General features: G+C 43.4%; 3 protein-coding genes across 4 annotated transcripts; 2 read left to right on the top strand and 1 right to left on the bottom strand.

Moving 5' to 3' along the window:
- The first annotated feature begins 1,854 nt into the window (after positions 1-1,854).
- Positions 1,855-11,949, top strand: LOC129832844 (peroxisomal membrane protein PMP34-like). Of its 2 annotated transcripts, XM_055896907.1 has the most exons (9): positions 1,856-2,124; positions 2,371-2,431; positions 2,546-2,612; positions 2,733-2,884; positions 8,040-8,156; positions 8,371-8,519; positions 9,473-9,568; positions 10,744-10,829; positions 11,666-11,949. In XM_055896907.1, exons 1-9 carry the CDS (start codon positions 2,050-2,052, stop codon positions 11,814-11,816), a joined length of 954 nt encoding a protein of 317 aa, XP_055752882.1. In that variant the 5' UTR covers positions 1,856-2,049; the 3' UTR covers positions 11,817-11,949. The 2 variants fall into 2 exon arrangements, with proteins under 2 accessions (XP_055752883.1, XP_055752882.1); XM_055896908.1 differs by lacking the exon at positions 8,040-8,156 and having other exon boundaries at positions 1,855-2,124.
- LOC129832838 (zinc finger protein 27-like) lies at positions 11,949-16,503 on the top strand. The gene is made up of 4 exons (XM_055896899.1): positions 11,949-13,478; positions 13,677-13,789; positions 14,076-14,181; positions 14,408-16,503. Exons 1-4 carry the CDS (start codon positions 13,223-13,225, stop codon positions 15,337-15,339), a joined length of 1,407 nt encoding a protein of 468 aa, XP_055752874.1. The 5' UTR covers positions 11,949-13,222; the 3' UTR covers positions 15,340-16,503.
- Positions 16,504-16,561: 58 nt separating this feature from the next.
- Positions 16,562-22,848, bottom strand: LOC129832842 (gastrula zinc finger protein xFG20-1-like). The gene is made up of 4 exons (XM_055896905.1): positions 22,098-22,848; positions 19,717-19,844; positions 19,286-19,391; positions 16,562-17,686 (listed from the first exon to the last, which is right to left on the bottom strand). Exons 1-4 carry the CDS (start codon positions 22,393-22,395, stop codon positions 17,043-17,045), a joined length of 1,176 nt encoding a protein of 391 aa, XP_055752880.1. The 5' UTR covers positions 22,396-22,848; the 3' UTR covers positions 16,562-17,042.
- Positions 22,849-23,109: the final 261 nt, after the last annotated feature.

Raw genomic sequence — 23,109 nt, 5'->3', positions numbered from 1 at the left:
CTGAGGCATATGCAGACGTTCTGAGGCAGGCTACCAACCTTAGAGAACAGCACCTGTAGCTACAGTAAAGTGAATTGTTTGACAAATAATATCTTAAATGAGAGTAATGTTTTACTAAATGTGTGTGTTCATAGTTCTCGGCTTGTAAAAATAATTTTTAAAAACACGTACTGTAAAGTCTAGGTGCATAAATCAAATAATTGACAATGACACAAAAGTATTGACTTATTTCCATCGTGGTTCTCTAACCTATAGATGCAGCCAGTACCTCGACCTTCCGTTGTCAACATGAGACAGACTGAAGGAACTGATCCATTCTGAGGGGGTGGGATATCAGATAACCAGATGCTGGTTTCACCTTTCGCTAAGAAAAACAGGTTGCCTCAAATGAAACAATGGGAGGATGATTGACTACAGTTTAGGTGATTCAATAAAAAAAAACAATTGTTCATCAAAAAGAAACAATGGGAGAGGGAACAGAGAGAGATAGATCGTTCTCCATCATAGGAGGGGATAGATGCTGGAACATCATGGGATGTCAGAGGGTGTTTGTAAGGGCTGTAGTGGTGGGTCGGGGAGCTCTCTCGCTGCAGAAAGCACATTTTGTAGTGGACTTTATTATATACATGCACAAAACAACATACCCTTTTCTGAAAAGGAGCACATTTTAGAAGTTTAGAATTCAGAACACAGACCGACGTAGTAGCTAGCCTGTAGAATGAACAAGACAATGAAAACATGGTTATCACTAGATAGCACAGCCACAAAGTCAAAATTGGCTTTCATAAAAATGTATGAAAACCAAAATGTGCTTTTTGGTCTTAATTCAAGTTTTGTGTTAGGCATAAAGTTAAGTGTTAGGCTTCCGAGTGGCGCAGCGGCCTAAGGCATTGCATCACTGCTAGAGGCGTTACTACAGACCCTGGTTTGATCCCGGGCTGTATCACAACCGGCCATGATCGGGAGTCCCATAGGCCGGCATAGAATTGGCCCAGCGTCGTCCGGGTTAGAGGAGGCTGGGGTAGGCCGTCATTGTAAATAAGAATTTTTTCTTAACTGACTTGTCTAGTTAAATATTTTTTAATATATAAACACATTTTTAAAACGGTTTATGTTTAAAATCACATTTTAAGAATCTTTATTTTAGAAATAGGCAGAGTTTATGACTTTGGTGTGGTAACTGTGACGACTGGAAAACATTGTGGGACAAGCACCAAGCCAGAGATCTTAGAGAAAAGTAACTCCAAATCACAGGAGATTGGTGGCTGGAGCGGAATTAATGGCATATTAATTGAATGGGATCAAATAAATCAAACACGTGGTTTTGCCATTACATTTGCTCCATTACAGACATATTGAGTCTCCCTACCTTCAGCAGCCTAGTCCACATTTTTGTTTTATAACTAACCCATTGTTCTATCTGTGGTACCGTTTCTTTTGGACAGGACTGAGATGCGTTCAGTTCCCTTGAACGTTTGCTACGTTGCGGAACGGTTTGTACTGAACGACACGTTTACCCAAAACGTTTTGAACAGACTTTGAGGTACGTTTGGTGGGTGTAGCTTGAAGTATTGAGTGCATTTAAAGGGCAGTGACAATGCTGACAGCGTTCCGCAGCAAAAATACAGTACAGTATGACACAAACCCATCAGCATTCTTCACCTGGTCATTCAGTCCAGCACCGTTTCCGTTCAATTGAGCGTTCCAGAACGTAAAACCATACTGAACGCAAACCTGCTGTTTCATTTGTTTGAATGACAAAAGGAAAAGCCAATCAAATGAACAAGCGGCATCACCTGTTGCCCAATCACCTTATTGGGAAAAGGGACTATATCTACCATTGGCTATACGAACGACCTGGATGTAAAACGAGCAAGATGCGCATTCGGGGTTAATGTCTATGAGAAACAATCACAAGAGTTCAGCTGCGTAGTTGTTTTCTGGATTGAATTGAAGAAAAAAAAAACGGTATCTCTATTCCCTAGCTATTGTGCATAGTGGAATGCAAACAAAACTGTCAAGTTGACATTTGTATCTACCGCAATCAAAATGAGCACTGAAGACTTTCGATTTGCTGAAGTTTTCTCGTACGAAAGCTTGGTGCATGCAATGGCAGGAGCAGCGGTAAGTAAACTTTGTTTATGTGCATTGCCTTTTTTACAGTAAATTATTGCAGATTCTCTGCATTACATGAAAACAAGGGGCAGTATTATTTTTTTCTTTAAATTGCTATCTGATAGGCCAATACTGCCAAACCGGTATCGCCTATAAATGAGGTTAGCCTGATATCAGCAAACGTTCACATTTGAAGACTCTACATTTGACAGTATAGGATTATACATTTGACAGTATAGGATTATATGTTTTTAGGGGAGTGTGACGGCAATGACCGTTTTCTTCCCACTTGACACTGCAAGACTACGGCTGCAAGGTAAGGCTAGCTACCTCTATCTTTACGCCTTTGTGCAAAACTGAATAGAGGACATAAGATATCTCTGTGCAAGTCTCATGTCTATTCTTCTCTCTGTTCCTCATTTTCTGTTAGTGGATGAGAAGAGGAAAGCCAGGTCCACTCCTGCCATTCTGTCAGAGATTGTCAAGGAAGAAGGGTTGTGAGTAAACAAGAGCTCTGTCTTTCCCTCGCTCTACTTTCTCTCTCTGCTCTTGTAACTTTTTTTTATTTGAACAGAATCACCTGAGGTTGTGTCTGTCCCCCTGCCTGTCCTCTGCAGGCTGGCGCCCTACAGGGGCTGGCTCCCAGTGATCTGTAGTCTCTGCTGTTCCAACTTCGTCTACTTCTACTGCTTCCACAGCCTGAGAGCCAGCTGGCTCCGGGGACACAAGTCAACTCCAAGCAGAGACCTGCTAATGGGCATTGCTGCAGGTAGGCCTACATAAGACCCAGACGCTAATACTAACTAACTTACCCCTTTACTCCACACCCAGAGATGCATACAAAACTCTCCCCAGCCCTCCATTTGGCAAATCTGATGATAATTATTTCCTCCTGATTCCCCACTTACAAGCTAAAACTAAAGCAGGAACGGACCAGTGACTCGCTCAATACGGAGGTGGTCAGATGATGCGGATGCTACGCTACAGGACTGTTTTGCTAACACAGACTTGAATATGTTCCAGGATTCATCTAATGGCATTGATGAGTTTACCACCTCAGTCCTCGGCTTCATCAATAAGTGCATCGGCGACGTCGTCTCCACAGTGACCGTACATACATATCCCAACCAGAAGCCATGGATTACAGGCAACATCTGCATCGAGCTAAAGGCTAGAGCTGCCGCTTTCAAGGAGCGAGACACTAATCCGGATGCTTATAAGAAATCCCGCTATGCCCTCAGACTAACCATCAAACAAGCAAAACGTCAATACAGGATTAAAATTGAATCGTAGTACACCAGCTCTGACGCTCGTCGGATGTGGCATTGCTTGAAAACTATTAGGGAATACAAAGGGAAAGCCAGATGCAGTGTAGTAGGATTCACTGACATTTTCAACCTCTCCTCGACCTAGTCTGTAATACCTACATATTTCAAGCAGACCACCATAGTCCCTGTGCCAAAGGAAGCGAAAGTCATTTAGGCATGTTACATTTACATTACATTTAAGTCATTTAGCAGACGCTCTTATCCAGAGCGACTTACAAATTGGTGCATTCACCTTATGATATCCAGTGGAACAACCACTTTACAATAGTGCATCTAACTCTTTTAAGGGGGGGGGGGTTAGAAGGATTACTTTATCCTATCCTAGGTATTCCTTAAAGAGGTGGGGTTTCAGGTGTCTCCGGAAGGTGGTGATTGACTCCGCTGACCTGGCGTCGTGAGGGAGTTTGTTCCACCATTGGGGTGCCAGAGCAGCGAACAGTTTTGACTGGGCTGAGCGGGAACTGTACTTCCTCAGTGGTAGGGAGGCAAGCAGGCCAGAGGTGGATGAACGCAGTGCCCTTGTTTGGGTGTAGGGCCTGATCAGAGCCTGAAGGTACTGAGGTGCCGTTCCCCTCACAGCTCCGTAGGCAAGCACCATGGTCTTGTAGCGGATGCGAGCTTCAACTGGAAGCCAGTGGAGAGAGCGGAGGAGCGGGGTGACGTGAGAGAACTTGGGAAAGTTGAACACCAGACGGGCTGCGGCGTTCTGGATGAGTTGTAGGGGTTTAATGGCACAGGCAGGGAGCCCAGCCAACAGCGAGTTGCAGTAATCCAGACGGGAGATGACAAGTGCCTGGATTAGGACCTGCGCCGCTTCCTGCGTGAGGCAGGGTCGTACTCTGCGAATGTTGTAGAGCATGAACCTACAGGAACGGGTCACCGCCTTGATGTTAGTTGAGAACGACAGGGTGTTGTCCAGGATCACGCCAAGGTTCTTAGCACTCTGGGAGGAGGACACAATGGAGTTGTCAACCGTGATGGCGAGATCATGGAACGGGCAGTCCTTCCCCGGGAGGAAGAGCAGCTCCGTCTTGCCGAGGTTCAGCTTGAGGTGGTGATCCGTCATCCACACTGATATGTCTGCCAGACATGCAGAGATGCGATTCACCACCTGGTTATCAGAAGGGGGAAAGGAGAAGATTAATTGTGTGTCGTCTGCATAGCAATGATAGGAGAGACCATGTGAGGATATGACAGAGCCAAGTGACTTGGTGTATAGCGAGAATAGGAGAGGGCCTAGAACAGAGCCCTGGGGGACACCAGTGGTGAGAGCACGTGGTGCGGAGACAGATTCTCGCCACGCCACCTGGTAGGAGCGACCTGTCAGGTAGGACGCAATCCAAGCGTGGGCCGCGCCGGAGATGCCCAGCTCGGAGAGGGTGGAGAGGAGGATCTGATGGTTCACAGTATCAAAGGCAGCCGATAGGTCTAGAAGGATGAGAGCAGAGGAGAGAGAGTTAGCTTTAGCAGTGCGGAGCGCCTCCGTGACACAGAGAAGAGCAGTCTCAGTTGAATGACTAGTCTTGAAACCTGACTGATTTGGATCAAGAAGGTCATTCTGAGAGAGATAGCAGGAGAGCTGGCCAAGGACGGCACGTTCAAGAGTTTTGGAGAGAAAAGAAGGGCTACTGGTCTGTAGTTGTTGACATCGGGGGGATCGAGTGTAGGTTTTCAGAAGGGGTGCAACTCTCGCTCTCTTGAAGACGGAAGGGACGTAGCCAGCGGTCAAGGATGAGTTGATGAGCGAGATGAGGTAAGGGAGAAGGTCTCCGGAAATGGTCTGGAGAAGAGAGGAGGGGATAGGGTCAAGCGGGCAGGTTGTTGGGCGGCCGGCCGTCACAAGACGCGAGATTTCATCTGGAGAGAGAGGGGAGAAAGAGGTCAAAGCACAGGGTAGGGCAGTGTGAGCAGAACCAGCGGTGTCGTTTGACTTAGCAAACGAGGATCGGATGTCGTCGACCTTCTTTTCAAAATGGTTGACGAAGTCATCAGCAGAGAGGGGGGAGGAGGGGGAGGAGGATTCAGGAGGGAGGAGAAGGTGGCAAAGAGCTTCCTAGGGTTAGAGGCAGATGCTTGGAATTTAGAGTGGTAGAAATTGGCTTTAGCAGCAGAGACAGAAGAGGAGAATGTAGAGAGGAGGGAGTGAAAGGATGCCAGGTCCGCAGGGAGGCGAGTTTTCCTCCATTTCCGCTCGGCTGCCCGGAGCCCTGTTCTGTGAGCTCGCAATGAGTCGTCGAGCCACGGAGCAGGAGGGGAGGACCGAGCCGGCCTGGAGGATAGGGGACATAGAGAGTCAAAGGATGCAGAAAGGGAGGAGAGGAGGGTTGAGGAGGCAGAATCAGGAGATAGGTTGGAGAAGGTTTGAGCAGAGGGAAGATATGATAGGATGGAAGAGGAGAGAGTAGCGGGGGAGAGAGAGCGAAGGTTGGAACGGCGCGATACCATCCGAGTAGGGGCAGTGTGGGAAGTGTTGGATGAGAGCGAGAGGGAAAAGGATACAAGGTAGTGGTCGGAGACTTGGAGGGGAGTTGCAATGAGATCAGTGGAAGAACAGCATCTAGTAAAGATGAGGTCAAGCGTATTGCCTGCCTTGTGAGTAGGGGGGGAAGGTGAGAGGGTGAGGTCAAAAGAGGAGAGGAGTGGAAAGAAGGAGGCAGAGAGGAATGAGTCAAAGGTAGACATGGGGAGGTTAAAGTCACCCAGAACTGTGAGGTGAGCCATCCTCAGGAAAGGAACTTATCAGGGCGTCAAGCTCATTGATGAACTCTCCAAGGGAACCTGGAGGGCGATAAATAATAATGTAATAATGTTATAATAATAATGTTACCATCGCCCCGTAGAACTGACATCTGTAGCCATGGAGTGCTTTGAAATGCTGGTCATGGCTCACATCAACAATATCCTCCCGGATACCCTAGACCCTCTCCAATTCGCATACCGCCCCTACCGATCCACAGATGACGCAGTCTCAATCACACTGCCCTTTCCAACCTGGACAAAAGGAACACCTATGTGTGAGTGCTGTTCATTGACTACAGCTCAGCGTTCAACACATTTACATTTACATTTTAGTCATTTAGCAGACGCTCTTATCCAGAGCGACTTACAGTAGTGCATACATTTTATTACATTTTTTACATTTCATTACATTTTACATACTGAGACAAGGATATCCCTACCGGCCAAACCCTCCCTAACCCGGACGACGCTATGCCAATTGTGCGTCGCCCCACGGACCTCCCGGTTGCGGCCGGCTGCAACAGAGTCTGGGCGCGAACCCAGAGACTCTGGTGGCGCAGCTAGCACTGTGATGCAGTGCCCTAGACCACTGCGCCACCCGGGAGACGCTAGTGCCCACAAAGCTTATCACTAAGCTAAGGACCCTGGGACTAAACACCTCCTAAACACCTCCCTCTGCAACTGGATCCTGGACTTCCTGACGGGCCGTCCCCAGGTGGTAAGGGTAGGCAACAACACGTCTGCCACGCTGATACTCAACACTGGGGCCCCTCAGGGGTGTGTACTTAGTCCTCTCCTGTTACCTGTTCACCCATGACTGCATGGCCAAACACGACTCTAACACCATCATTAAGTTTGCTGACGACACAACAGTGGTAGGCCTGATCACCGACAACGATGAGACAGCCTATAGGGAGGTTAGAGACACTGCCAGGACAACAACCTCTCCCTCAATGTGAGCAAGACAAAGGAGCTGGTCATGGACTACAGGAAAAGGTGGGCCGAACAGGCCCCCACTAACATTAACGGGGCTGTAGTGGATTGTCTACATCACCAATAAACTATCATGGTCCAAATACAACAAGACAGTCGTGAAGAGGGCACGACAACACCTTTTCCCCCCTCAGGAGACTGAAAAGATTTTGCATGGGTCCCCAGATTATCAAAAAGTTCTCCAACTGCACCATCGAGAGCATCCTGACCGGTTGCATCACCGCCTGGTATGGCATCTGACCGCAAGGTGCTACAGAGGGTAGTGTACGGCCCAGTCCATCACTGGGGTCAAGCTTCCTGACATCCAGGACCTATATACTAGCCGGTGTCAGAGGAAAGCCCCAAAAAGTGTCAGACTCCAGTCACCCAAGTCATAGACTTTTCTTTGCTACCGCACGGCAATCAGTACCGGAGCGCCAAGTCTCGGACCAAAAAGATCCTTAACAGCTTCTACCTCCAAGCCATAAGGCTGCTGAACAATTAATCAAATGGCCACCGGACTCTTTACATTGACACTGCTGCTACTCGCTGTTCATTATCAATGCATTGTCGCTTCACCCGTACATGCATGTACAAATTACCATGATTAACCTGTACCCCCGCACATTGGCCCGGTACCCCCTGTATATAGCCTTGTTATTGTTATTTTATTGTGTTTTTTATTTTTTACTTTAGTTTATTTGGTAAATATTTTCTTAACTCTTTATTTTGTATTTTTTTTAACTGCCCTCTTGGTAAGTAAGCATTTCACTGTAAGGTCTACAATTGTTGTATTCGGCGCATGTGACAAAGTTTGATTAATACTTAGTGTCAAGGATTGATTCCGAGCTGTCTCGGTCTCTCTGTCTGTCTCTGTGTGTGCAGGTGTAGTGAACGTGCTTGTGACCACTCCGCTGTGGGTGGTCAACACACGACTCAAGCTTCAAGGGGCAAAGTTCCGCAATGCAGATATCCGTCCCACTAACTACTCAGGCATCATGGGTAAAGGCAGCAGCAGTATGCGTGTTGGAAACAAAGTTGTAGATGTGTGTCATTATGTCATTCTTTCTCTCACTAAAGCATCGCACACATAAACACTCCCTCTGTCTTTCTCTCTTTATTTCACACACACAGGAAAACACACATTGTAGTACTGTTTTCCTAGTCTGGTTTCTTTGTCTCTAGGGTAAACCGTATCCCTCTCTTCTCCTCTCAGATGCCTTTGTGCAGATCATTGAGGACGAAGGGGTAGGGGCCCTGTGGAATGGGACATTCCCCTCTCTCCTGCTGGTGCTCAACCCGGCTGTCCAGTTCATGATCTATGAGGGCCTGAAGAGGCAGCTGAGAAGCTTGGTTCACAGAGAGGTAATGGGGGGGGGGGGGTGTACTTCAGAGACTGGGCAGAATTATCAATGAGATAAAATTCTCATTGATGGGGAAAAGCCCTGCAGTCCTCCCTCACTAACAAAAAATGGTGTAACTGAAAAGCAAAGTGGAATCATTAGCTCTATCTTTCTACCGGTACTTTTTATTACATTTTTTTCTATTAACCTTTATTTAACTAGGCAAGTCAGTTAAGAACAAATTCTTATTTACAATGACGGCCTACCAGAAGGCTAAAGGCCTCCTGCGGGGACGGAGGCAGGGATTAAAAATAAAATACAAAACACACATCACGACGAGGGACAACACTACATAAAGAGACCTAAGACGACAACACAGCATGGTAGCAACATAACAACAACATGGCAGCAGCACAACATGGTAGCAGGACAAAACATGGTACAAACGTTATTGGGCACAGACAACAGCACAAAGGGCAAGAAGGCAGAGACAACAATGCACACGAAGCAGCCACAACTGTCAGTAAGAGTGTCCATGATTGAGTCTTTGAATGAAGAGATGGAGATAAAACGGTGCAGTTTGAGTGTTTTTTGCAGCTTGTTCCAGTCGCTAGCTGCAGCGAACTGAAAAGAGGAGCAACCCAGGGATGTGTGCTTTGGGGACCTTTTAACAGAATGACTGGCAGAACAGAGTGACTGGCAGAACAGGTGGAGGATGAGGGCTGCAGTTTCTCAGATAGGGGGAGGGAGGCCTAAGAGGGTTTAATAAATAAGCATCAGTACACACTTAGATTGAAAATATTGATTTTAAGAAGTACAAATATTGACATTTATTAACAAACGCTTCCATTGTATTGGGAATCATACCTCCAATATATTAAAATACCCTGGTATTATGTATTATCATATACCTGCCCAACCCTATTTAAACTGGAACTAACTGATCCTGATACTGTTGTCTGTCTATTTCTCTAGCTGTTGTCTCTGGAGATATTTCTGTTTGGTGCCATAGCCAAAGCAGTGGCCACCACATTCACATACCCACTACAGACTGTACAGTCCATCCTTAGGGTAAGAACAGTATGTGGGTGTGTGTTTGTGAGAATGTTCCTCATGAAAAAGTATTACTGAATCACTACTACCCAAGCTCTACACAAGCCTACTGGGTTTTACTAATTGATTGCTATTGAGATGTGTAGTAATGAGTGATAAATTGGGATGTTTCAAGACTTGTGAACACTACATATTTCCTAGTTACTGTGCAGCTACTGAGCTTTTGGGTATTTACTACTTAAAACCTACACATTCTACCACAATTCCTACATGTTCACTATTTTAGTACTTAATGCCTACACATTCAGTGTGTGTGTAGTGTTGTCAGTACTGATTTGCTCTTGATTCCTTTTCATTTCCTACATTAAACCCTTTTGAATTGCTATTGAAAACTGACACATTAACTCCTGTTTGCCTATTCAAAATCACTATTGACATCTCCTTGTTTCACTACTGTGTCACTACCACACTAGTGCGCATGTTATTTCCTTGAGTTTTTAACTGTAGTTATATCACAACAAGAAATAATACTATCATACAAATGTAATAGCAAAATAATGACATATGAAATATTTACACTATGTTAATCCTTTTTAAAGCCTTATCTGTATAAAGACAAGAAACAAACAATTATAAGCCGTTATCAATCCACTGCTAACAGAAGTCACATAAGACAAACAAATAAATATTTGATAAACAATATTAACCTTACCAACAATGGCCTCCAGTCTTATGTCGAGGGCCTCCTTGGCAACAGGTCAAAAGAGGTAAGCATACCAATATGAACATGCTGTACATTTGCATACAAACACCTACTTATGCTAATTAATAATGAAAACGGGCTACATTTCAACGGTGCTAGCGAACACCTCAGCTACCAACATCAAGTGGTTAAAAATCTCTACCTGATTACTACTAGAAACACTACTGTTTTCATACTGAACACTACAAAACCATACTTGTGTATCTTGAGTAGTGTGTAAACTACACAATCCCTACATTGCCACTAATGCACAAATAGGTTTTGTGTAGTACTTTTTCATGAGGGTTGTGTGTATGTTTGCCTGCCCGTGTGGATGTTGTGTTTTAGTGCTCTGCTGTGAACATTGGGTTATCCCAATGTTTAGTGTTATTCCAGTGGAATAAGCTCTGGGTGCTAATTTCCCTGCTCGTTGTCTGCATCTCGTTCTCAGTTTGGTCAACACAAGCAGCACACAGACAGATCACCATTGCTGAACAGCCTGAGAAGTGTGATGTATCTGCTGATCAATAGAGTGAGGTTGGTCCACACACGCACACACACCTGCCTACCTTATTTCAACGTTTTTATTTACCAAGCACCATGACTGGTACTACACCCAGACTGTCCAGACTTAGTCAGTGGTTGCGTTCCAGATTGCCATCGTGCTGTGCATCTCAGAGGATTGCTATACCATATTAATGTGTTTTCTGAGATGTCAAACACTTCTCCAGGTGTTGTGAGATCTGATCATCTATGTAGCACCATTGCAATTAAGACTACCTGGATCGCAGCCAATGCCTTCATCTCCTACATAGTGGTGTAAAGTACTTAAGTAAAATTACTTTAAAGTACTACTTAAGTCGTTTTTGGGGGTATCTGTACTTTACTATATTTTAGGCAACTTTTACTTTACTACATTCCTAAAGAAAATAATGTACTTTTTACTCCATACATTTTCCCTGACACCCAAAAGTACTCGTTTATATTTTGACAAGAGGTCCTCTGCCTCTGCCTCTGATCTGGCGGACTCACTAAACACAAATGCTTCATTTGTAAATTAGGTCTTAGTGTTGGAGTTTGCCCCTGGCTATCCGTAAATAAAAGTTGTGCTATCTGGTTTGCTTAATATAAGGAAGTTGAAATTATTTATACTGTTACTTTAGATACTTAAGTACATTTTAGAAATTATTTACTTTTGATGCTTAAGTATATTTAAAACCAAATACTTTTACTCAAGTAGTATTTTAATGGGTGACTTTTACTTGAGTAATTTCCTATTAAGGTATCTTTACTTTTACTCAAGTATAACTATTGGGTACTTTTTCCACCACTGCCTACAAATTCTGTTTTTTGACGCTTTCTCCAACCCATAGGAAGTATGGCATGCTGGGCCTGTTCAAAGGCCTGGAAGCTAAACTCCTGCAGACCGTCCTGACCGCTGCTCTCATGTTCCTGCTCTACGAGAAGATCGCCAGCAGCATCTTCAGGGTCATGGGAGTGAAGAGGCCTGCGTCCAGCCACTAGCCTGTCTGTGACATCAGACATCCGATCCCATATTGTTGCCCTATCTGTCTCCCCTTGGCCCTAACCCCTCAATGTTGGCATGTATAAAGGGTCTGGATCGGTATAAGCAATGTAGTTAGGGGTAAATCTTCCACCTTACAGAAATGCAAGCGTCAAAGGGTTAGGGGCAAAGAGAAGGGAAGGAATCGAACAGACCAGCTGAGACTGTACCAGAGATATTAGAGAAAGGATGAGATGGGAGTCCCATTGGGCAATGAATGTGTAACGCTTCACCCAGTAGACTCACACGGTGCATTCTGGGTGATTCTGGGACAAAGGGAGCTCTCCTTCAAAGAGTGAATGCCAGTCAATTGGGCGCAAGCTCAAAACCAGAAACATGAATAACCCTAACCCTTTTCCTAACCTGATACGTTAATTATTCTAATCTGCTGCGTAAATTCTCCTAACCTGCTACGAAAAACCAAATCTGATGTTAATTTTACAAAAACTTGATCCCTTCTAGCCATGGCTGAGCGCTCCTTGTCCCAGGTTTATTGTCTATTTATTTTTCTAGAACTGCCAATTTTGTGGAAGTAGACACCACTTGTTCCTCAGACTCTTGTGGATTTCATCGTTTTGTACTTTTCAATGTTCTAAGATTAATTTGTGGATTTAGTTAAGCAGCTATTTTGTGATGCATTGTTGCTCTTGTCAAATCACTGGGAAATGTTTTCATTGTGTCATTAATTGGCTCTCTGACAAGCGTGTTGAATAATTACGGGATGTATTATAAATGAATTTTTGTGCAGTATGATGGATGGATAATTCACCAACATGTCAGATTCTCAGAAAGGTTGATAGAAATAAAAAGCTCAAAAGTACATTTGAGCTTTTTTGACCATATGCATTCATCTCCTTCAGCCAGCAATCTCTCTCTCTCTCTCAAGCCTGGGGACAATGTTAAATATGCTTCAACAATGGTCGTGTTCAGATTGTCATTTAAAAAATCAGTTTTTGCTCTGATTTGCGTACTTCCTTCTACAGATGTGGAGCGTTTTTTTTTTACAGTAATATAATTTTGGACCAGTAGATGGAGTCACAGCCCCACAAAATAAGAAAGGTTTAAAATGTTGTGTATACTGCGGTGCTATGTTTAATCAAATTATTATAATGTATTCCGTTTAACAAAAAAAAGTCGAGTTAAAGCATATTTTTATCCACATGTACGTTATTGTAATCTGTGTTACGTCATACATATGCGTCGGCCGGAAGTTGAATTTCCATTGCCTCTTGTTTTTGTTCCCGGTTAGATACTGTTCAGCAGCTGGGTTAGGTACGCTTTTTGTGTTCGAAATTGGCGAGATATTTGGTTAGTTTAAAGAACTTTAATATCAATTCAAACGGTGTTTGGACAATAACGCAGAGCCATGTCTAAGCGCGCTTCTTTTCACACACAACTGTCCTCCATCATGGAAATACTGTCTAGAACCGCAATGGCTCATGTGTGCAAACTGGTTGACGACGAATACGCGGGAATATCTTTAGAAAATGAGGCTCTCACTGAGAAATTGCATAGTCTGGAAAGTGAACTTACAATTGTGAAAAGCACAGCTCCGAAGCTGGCTGGAAACTATCGCTCTGTTGGTGTTCAAACTGGTGAAACTATCACCAGAGTAGACAGAGGTATGTTGTCCTTTTATAATGTATCCGTGACAAGGAGGAGGATGCATGTTGTGTTGACAAAGAGTGCATGCAGAATGGGGATCTTATAGTCTTCATTCCTTTCCCCTTTAGTCTATATAGTGTCTTCATCCTATAGGGGACACTGTTTTCAATGTGTTTATGACACAATATGCCCAAGTGCCAAGCCTTCTCTTCCAGGGCTAAACGGATCCCCCACCATCGAAGGAATATTTGGGAAGGAATGGTGTCTTGATCTATGGAACCATGGGGATTCCTACAGCACAGAGAACAGTCCGCAACACACTGCCAAAGTGAGTGAGGAGACTGAGGAGTTTTCCTTGCCTCGTCTGGTATCCTTCATCTACACTGATATGAGAAAGCACTAGGCAGGATTGTGGAAACCAACAGAGGACTCAGGCTTACCAGAGGACATGCTGTCAGATGCCCAGCTCTTTGAAATGAGTGAATCCGAGGCTACCCTACATTATGGACACTTACTCTTTCTGTCACATTTAGAAGTCTTATTCCTTCAATGCATTTTATTATTTAGTGTGCATTTTTCAAGTGGCTCTAAAAATATTTATCTTATTCTCGTAGTCAACAGGGGTGCCTTCAGGCCAAGCTGATGTTAAAGAAGAGGATGTTGAGGTGGAAATCATAAACAGCAGAGACCCACAGGAAAGACCAACAATCATTTTAGATGGTAAGTTGTTTTGAGGTTTTAATCTGCGATTTTTGATTGGCTGGTGTAGTGCTGAATCACGTAGGTTTAACTCTATGCGTTTGATACCATGCACAGTTATAAGCCAATGTGACTCTCTTATTTGGTCATCGTGGAGGTTGGACATTGTTTTTCATGAATAGGTGGACAGGCAATCAAAACCACAACTCTAATTTGTATTCTTTTTGTATTTTATCTGTTGCTTCAGGAGATGACTTAGTGGACAATGGAAGAGAAGGGCCCTCCAACGTGTATCCATGCTTTGATTCCTTCCGCCAGGACAGGCCAGAGAGACGGGATAAACAGGTACTGGAGATGTCAACTACGGATGTCTCCACAGGACACACTTTACGTTTCATATCCATCGACGGATTGGAGGAGGAATATGGCGAACATGTCTTTCCCATTGAGGACGATGAGACGAATGAGTTCCTACCAGACGATACCGAGCTGTTGCCCAACGAAGCACAAGATGAACACATCACAAAGCCAACGTATGCAAAGAAGTCTTTAGCAAAGTCAAAAAGCAAAGCTGGGAAGACTAAGACTTTCAGTTACTTTAACAGGTTTAACTTGCACTCCCATAGTAAATCCGACACAAACAAGTTAAGTTGCGTGATTTGTAAGAAGACTTTCTTGCGGCAGAACCATCTGACGATGCATATGAAATCTCACAAGTCGCTGTACTGCAGTGTGTGTAAGAACTATTATCCTGGGAAAACTCAGCTCAAAAAACACAAATGTGTTGCTCCCGATTATCTGGCCTCGAACAGCTCGAAGTACTTTTGCCATTACTGCGGCAAGTCTTTCAGCTGTCCGTCAAGCCTGAGGATACACCACCTGGTGCACACTGGAGAGAGACCCCACACATGCACTGTCTGCGGGAGAGGATTCACACAGAAGGGCAATCTGAAATGTCACATGCGCCTTCACACTGGTGAGAAACCGTTCAAATGCCTCACATGTGACATTGGTTTCACCCAGAAAGTATACCTCACTCAGCACTTGGCCAAAGCTCACGGTCAAAAGGAAGAAAATAAGAAAAAGAAGACGCAAGTGCACAAATGTTCTAAGTGTCAGTTGTCTTTCGTCAATCACCAACTGCTCCAAACACACATGGCTGTTCATAAAAATAAATGAAGTATTTTTGGTTGATTGCAATACTCTTAACTTAAAGGGGCAATCTACAGTTGCTACATCCATTTTTGGACTTATAAATTGATATGTACCCATTTATTGTTTTAGAATATAACTTATTTATGCCTCATGAGCTTAGTTGAATTGTTGTACACCATCAGAACCCAAAATAAGCTTGTAAATAAACACTTTACATTTTAGTCATTTAGCAGACGCTCTTATCCAGAGCGACTAACAGGAGCAATTAGGGTTAAGTTCTTTGCTCACGGGCACATTGACAGATTTTTCACCTTACCCGCTCTGGGATTTGATCCAGTGACCTTTTGGTTACTGGCCCAATGCTCTTAACCACTAGGCTACATGCTACCCTAAATAGCCTTAAAATTAAAACTATAATTTTGGTATGGATGGTCAGTCCTTGCATCCATAGGTCTATGAATTTGAGTGGTTAGCCTACATTTCTCCAGGCCCAGCCCCTCAGCTTTTTACCGAAACGGGTGGGGAGGCCTCTTTATCTGAACTGCTGATTGCCCCTTTAAAGGATTGTGTGCCTGCTTTGCTCAAACTGGAGAACCAAATACTGTCTAGTGTATGTCATACTTCACAATATTGGAGCGACCTTAACCCAACACCTAACGGCCTTGTCAAGGGGTTCGGATCTGGACGCTGGACCTGGGAGTCCCAGTTGGGAACCCCCCCCCCAAAATACGCTACAGTATGTTGTAGCCTTTAAGTGTATTTTTTATTACACTTGATTTGTCTGAATTAGCTACAACACTAACAGGATGTATTAGGCTATCTGGTATGATTTACCTACAATAAAAGGTAAATGATGAAGTTTTATTTTGCAAAGAACGTGGTGCATAAGTACGGAGTGTTCACCTATCACTATCCTATGTTCCGTAATTTCGGCTCATGTATTGAACCTGCCAATGTTTGGTGCAAGATGGCAGTTGGTACTGTATCTGCATTGTCCTCTGTATACGTTGGTACAATTGACATAAGATATAATTAAATGGATGTTTTCCATTTCTGTTCCCAGTAGTGAATTTTATACTTATTTTGTACATAATGCTGCCATGATTGTCAGTTGTTTTTCTGGAATATTTATCTGCTGTAAACTTAATTTGCTTTCATAATTAAAACAGCATTAAGGGTATAACTTAATCTTTGCCGTGTTTACATTTTTATAATATGGAATACAAATGTAATGTGAACAAATAAGTAAATGTATTACTGTACGTGTCATTTTAATTTCATAATTCATTACAGAAAATTATTTGGCACACGTTTACACGATCGGTCTACCACACTGGCATTCTTCACAGTAGCACAAACAACTGGTATCAGGACAACCACTATTCAAAAATACCTAAAAAATGTCACTCAAATCTCTTCATCTAACAGTGGGGCATATAGTCTCTTTCCAATTGTGTGACAAGAAAGCACAGTGTGTGTGCAATCCTATAGACGGAGCAGAGGGAAAACTCGAATGGAACAGTTCTCTGCCATGTAGTGAAGAGTAACAGCTGGGTCATGTTCATTAGGACACACAGTAGCGCAACAGTTTAAAAACAAACTTGACCTACTGAAAACCACCATGATTACAATAAAGCTAAAGATGTTTCGGTTGCCAGTTTTCAAAACAAGGTTGAAATGTAAATTTAAAACAAATTAACAATATAAAATGACTACTCCCTAATCCCTTAATTGAAACATTGGTGTGTGTTAAAACCGTGTTTATAGGTGTAGCTCTTCCCACAGTCGACACAGCTATAAGGCTTCTCCCCGGTGTGACTCCGGAGGTGGACATTCAACGAACTCTTCTGAGAGAAACTCTTCCCACATTCTGTGCAACTGTAGGGTTTCTCTCCAGAGTGTGTACGCTGATGCAGCTTCAGGTACGTCTTCTGAGCGAAGCGCTTCCCGCAAACTGTGCAGCCAAACGGTTTCTCTCCAGAGTGGCGTCTGATGTGGACTTTCAAGTAGCTTAAATAACCAAAGCTCTTCCCACAAAACAAACAGTCAAACTGCTGCTTCAGGTCTTTTCCAGTTCCCTGCTGGTGGCTTGGCCGGTTTCTTGGTGCGTATGTGTTGCGGGGAGGATAGTCCATGTACATCCCATTGGCTGTGTCAGGGCCAGGCTCTGGTGTGTTGTCAACCAGACCAGCCAGAGTGGGGTCTTCCATGAGGCTCTCAATGGATGTGGGCTGCTCTGTGTCAGGCTGTACCTGATGGCTGCCTGCAGGGTCAGGCATTGAAGGGTATGTGTTCAAGTCCCCCTGGTATAGATGAAGTTGACCGGCAGCTGTTCTTTCTACTGCTTGAGCATCCTCCACTGCTACACTCCCTGTACAGTACAAATGAAAACAATCAATAACGGCATCACAGCTGTGAAACAATTCAATAACCAGTCCCATATAGGGCTGTTGCAGTGACTATTACTGCCACACCGTCAGTCATGAGTCACGACGGCAGTACAATTCTATGTGACAGTCGAATCATGGTAATCTCCTTTTAAGCACTCTGGACATGCATTACTAGTACCCAACTCGCTAATTCATCAGGTCGCTAACGGCCTGGTACTGGGGGCTCTACTTTGCCTCCAACCACTGACAATGCAAACGCAATCGAAAAATCACATCAAACATCAAAACAGTATGTGCTTTTAAAACTGATACTTAAAACTTTCTTCAAATTGATCAATAGGTTGAAACTGAGTGGGAAAACATGGCCATTGTGGATGTAGTTTCAAAGCCTAACAATGAAATGGACAGTGCTTTCTAAGGTGATGATTCATTCAAAAACACCCATATGAGGCCAAGCCAGAGGAAAAAAATGTATGATTGTGCCGCTATACATTTCTACCACATATTACACATGGCAGAAACAATTATTTAAGATCTCATTGGTACATAATTGGTCTGGCCTAAATTAAACAAATTCAGATTTAGCCTACAATTATAGTGAATTTGTTTTTGAATAGCCTAGTAATAGGTATTTTTCTTCGTATTAATAGATTGACATTTCCTTTAGCTACAGAATATCTCACCACTGAGTTTCCATCTCCCCCCTCCACTTTTCCAGTGCATATGGATGACATGTCTTTTTTTTGTCTTGCCTCTGTTCTTGCCCATTTGATAAATGGGGCATTATAAATCTAAACTGATTTCCATAGCAGTAAAGACAAGATTCAATTGAGAAAAGTCTGATGGGTGAAAATATGATCACTTGAGAGAACAGCGTGTGCAGCCTGAGGCAAGAGCACAAGCAGCCCATATGTCTTTTGATTTCTAAGGCTTGTATCGTTCACAACTAAAGTTGCCAAATAACTCTAAATCTAGTGTATATGACCTGTTTCAAATGATCCATTTTACGCTCAACATAGCCACTTCATATGCGCAACGTCCATTCTATATCATTCAGGTAAGTTCAATTATATTCTTCTTACTATAAAATCATAATGGCACGGATCTTATAAGCATATCTTGTCTGCTAAATGAACAAGCCTATGGCGTGGCGCATAGCCAGATAACATACAGTAGTCCAACTCATATTCTGTTTGTCTAAAATACATTTTCTTCATATCATAATGTTTCTTTAGCTCTGCCTAAAATAATGAATTTTTTTGTGATGTATAGTCAATTGATTTATTCAACTTTTTTTAAATGGAGATGTTCCAAAGGCATGCATCAGTGGCTTGTATGAGTGGAGCCTGGAGATGAACAGTCAATTACCGTGAGACCAGCAGTCGTTTGCATGACAATAACAGGCTGACAAAATGTAATGACCGCCACAGCCAGAGTTCCTTAACAAGTCATAGTAGCATACAGCGCTTATCCAGAGACTGACTTACAATTGCAACTTGACATCCTTTCATAAAGAAGGGGGCGTTTATTTTACATATGAATGAGCTGTCAGAATTTCTCAATGATCACGACACACATACTTTTTCTGTTGCTTGCATGTCCCCTCTGCTGGTCCACTGGCTGATCTTCAAACAGCTCCTCTTTGATAAACACCAACTCAGGCTCATTGTCTACCAAGTCTATTGCCTACACAAGACAGGTGAGTGACCGTTATTAGACAACACATGGTTCTTTTTTTAATTCCAACTAACAGAAGAACCTTTGTAACCTTTGTTGTGATCCAAGAGTATAACCCTTCCCAGTCCCAATTCGCTCCTTAACCCTTTGATCTGAATAGGTATAAACACCAGTGGGGTGTGTGGCACTTCCACCATATTGCTTGGTCTTTCACCTTACAGATCTGCAAACATCGAACGAGTAGGACTAAGGTCAAGGGAAGGGAACAAATTGGGACAGCCTGGATACCAGAGATGCACTATTCAAGGATATTAATAAATCTGATCCGAGTGACCTCATCATCGCCCAAGATGGCCGATCCAATTGCCTCTTTATCCAGTGGGATGGACTCTCCATCTCTCCATAGGTCCATGCACCAGTCCTTACCAAAGACACCCTCTATGGCGGGGGCAGACTGCTTCTCTGAAAATGGAAACATCTATCATGAATATACTGACCGTGGCTGAACCAGCATCCATTCATCTTCCCATTAAACAGCTCTGCAAGCGTTATAAATGTCCAAATATGCAGGCAACTATCGTCATTTACTGCTGTTGCACCCGGTATGTACTTCAAAAAAAAGGTTTAAATAAAAATTGACAAGCAACCGGAAAAATAAAATATTATTATTGTTTTTGACAGGAAGAGGTGCCTCTTGGTAGCTCTTCCAGTCAAAAACAACATATTGAAAACATTTCTGGTTGCTTATACATTTTTATTTAGACCTTTTTTGTAAGTACATACATGCTTGCAGAGTTGTCTAATGGGAAGATGAACGGAAGCATTGTGGCCAAAGAGAGATTTGTCATATCAAATCAAAATGTATTTGTCACTTGCTTCGTAAACAACAAATGTAGACTAACAGTGAAATGCTTGCTTACGGGTCCTTTTCCAACAATGCAGTTAAATAAAAAAATACATGTTTTAATAATAATAAAAACAGTGATACATGGAATAAATGAATATCTTGTAAAAAATAACATGGCTATATACAGTGAATACCCGTACTGAGTCGATGGGCAGGGGTACGAGGTAATTAAGGTAGCTATGTACATATAGGTAGGGGTAAAATGACTAGGCAATGGGATAGATAATAGACAGTGGCAGCAGCGTATGTGGAAAGTGTGAAAGTGTGTGTTGGCTTATGTAGTGTGTGTATGTTGGGGTGTCAGTGTAAGTACGTGTGGGTATAGAGTCCGTACAAAAAAAGGGTCAATGCAGGTAGTCCGAGTAGCCATTTGATTAGCTATTTAGAAGTCTTACGGCTTGGGGTAGAAGCTGTTCAGGGTCCTGTTGGTTCCAGACTTGGTGCACTGGTACCGCTTGCCGTGCGGTAGCTAAAAACAGTCTATATCGCTTGGGTGGCTGGAGTCTGACAATTTTTGGGTTCTTCCTCTGACACTGCCCGGTAGAGGTCCTCGATGGCAGGGAGCTCGGCCTCAGTGATGTACTGGGCCGTACTCACCACCCTCTGTAGCGCCTTGCGGTCAGGTGCCTTGCAGTTGCCATACCAATGCATTAATGCAGCCAGTCAAGATCCTCTTAATAGTGCAGCTGTAGAACTTTGAGGATCCGAGGGCCCATGCCAAATCTTTTCAGCCTCCTGAGGGGGAAGAGGTGCTGTCATGCCCTCTTCACAAATGTGTGGACCATGTTAATTCCTTAGTGATCTTGACCCTCTACACTATTGCCCCATTGATGTGGATGGGGCCATACTCGCCCCTCTGTTCCTGTAGTCTACGATCAGCTCCTTTCTCTTGCTGACGTTGAGGGAGAGGTTGTTGCGCTGGCACCACATTGCCAGGTCTCTGACTAAGCACACAACCCTGAGGGGCCCCGGGCCCAAGATCCAGTTGATGAGGGAGGTGATCAATCCCAGGGTCCTGAGCTTGGAGGGGATTATGATGTTGAATGCTGAGCTGTAGTTAATGAACAGCATTCTTACATTGGTATTCCGTTTGGCCAAGTGGCGGAGGGCAGTGTGGAGTGCAATAGAGATTGCTTAATCTGTTTGAGCAATGGCCAGCCTTTCAAAGCATTTCTATACATGTGAGTGTTACAGGGTGATAGTAATTTAGGCAGGTTACGTTGGAATTCTTGGGCAAGGGGACTATGGTGGTCTGCTTGAAACCAGTTGGTATTACAAACCAGGTCAGGGATAGGTTGAAAATGTCAGCGAAGACACTTGCCAGCTGGTCAGCGCATGCTTGGAGTACACGTCCTGGTAATCCGTCTAGCCTTTAAAGTCTCCCCTGGTTCAGATCTAACTACCATTAGTACATATTGATAATCATATCGTCTGGCCTGTGTAGTTTGTTTAATGTTTTTGATGTGATATGAAAGTAGAGGGCTTTATGTTTCTGGAACTGTACCGAAATTGAGAATTGAGTCACGTTTAGATGGAGTGTTTGGCCGACGTCACAAAGTTAACAAAAACCAACATAATGTACTGATTGACCTTACATCACCCAAAGAATAGCCCGCAATTACACAGAACAATATGTGCAGCTATTGCGGGCTATTCTTTGGGTGCTGAAATCACTAGTTGTATCTTTAAAGTCCGCCCACACTTGTCTAACTCTTAAATCGTGGAATGTATTTTAATCGGTTGCAGTTGCTAGCTAGCAACCTATCATTGATTAAAGCTATCTAACGTTACCGTCTAAAAATACTCACCTCGGTTCTCAGTTGCTTGATGCGTAAACATTTGTCCCGAGACCTGAACTCCATTCTGACAGCGGCTGGCAATGACCCTTTTACGTTCGTGCAGTTTTACCGTCTTTAATTCAATCTCTAGAAGGTAACATTTCTTCTTTAATGCCTCGTTCTCATTCATGTGTTGTTGGGATATTTCAGAACGGAGAACCGCCGAGCACTCGTCGACAAGTTTACCGATTTCAACCACAGCAGCTTTGCTTAGCATTTCCATAATGGAAGCTAACTGGGTCTGAAAACTTCCACGATTTATCATCATATTTATGGTTTTGTTTTAAAAAATAAACTAAATCCAACGCGTATGATAGGCTGGCGAGATTAATAAAACGGAATAATAATAGACATTGATTGGGTGGCTAGCTAGCTCAAACAGACCAGAGATAATAGATAAATTAGGAGATAGGAATCCCATTGGGAAAAGAATGGTTAACCTATAAAACGCATCACCAGCAGACTCTCGACCAATCGCGTTCAAGTTGTCATGCTGCGTCACGCAATCCTTCTCAAACTCGGGGTATGCCTATTTTCCTCGACAGTACGTAATGTCACGATGCAAAAACTATACGATATTACAGAGAACACGTTAAATATCTCACATATCGGAAAATATTTGTAATGTTATACTTCTTGTTGACGAATGATAAGTTTTGCGCTTGCGCCAAATTGACTCCCGTTCACTCTTTGAGAGCGCTCCTTGTCCCAGAATCACCCGGAATGCACCGCGCGGCATATTGACGACGCGTGAGCAACGAAGACAATGGGCGCTAATAATAATGCAATGGAGTTTTCCATCTTCTCAAAAGTATCTCTGAATAGACCTCTCGCTCATTAATTTAAACATTACCGCATTGAATTGTGGGATACTTTACCGTAAACCATGAAGTAAATGTCACGAAAACACTTTTTTCACGAACACACTTATGTTGAGCTTTAATTCATGGTTTACTGTCAAATATCCCACTATTCAATGCAG

This window comes from Salvelinus fontinalis, chromosome 34 (genome assembly GCF_029448725.1).
Source record: "Salvelinus fontinalis isolate EN_2023a chromosome 34, ASM2944872v1, whole genome shotgun sequence".
NCBI classification, from domain to species: Eukaryota; Metazoa; Chordata; class Actinopteri; order Salmoniformes; family Salmonidae; genus Salvelinus; species Salvelinus fontinalis.
This window is presented reverse-complemented; position numbering and strand designations above follow the sequence as displayed.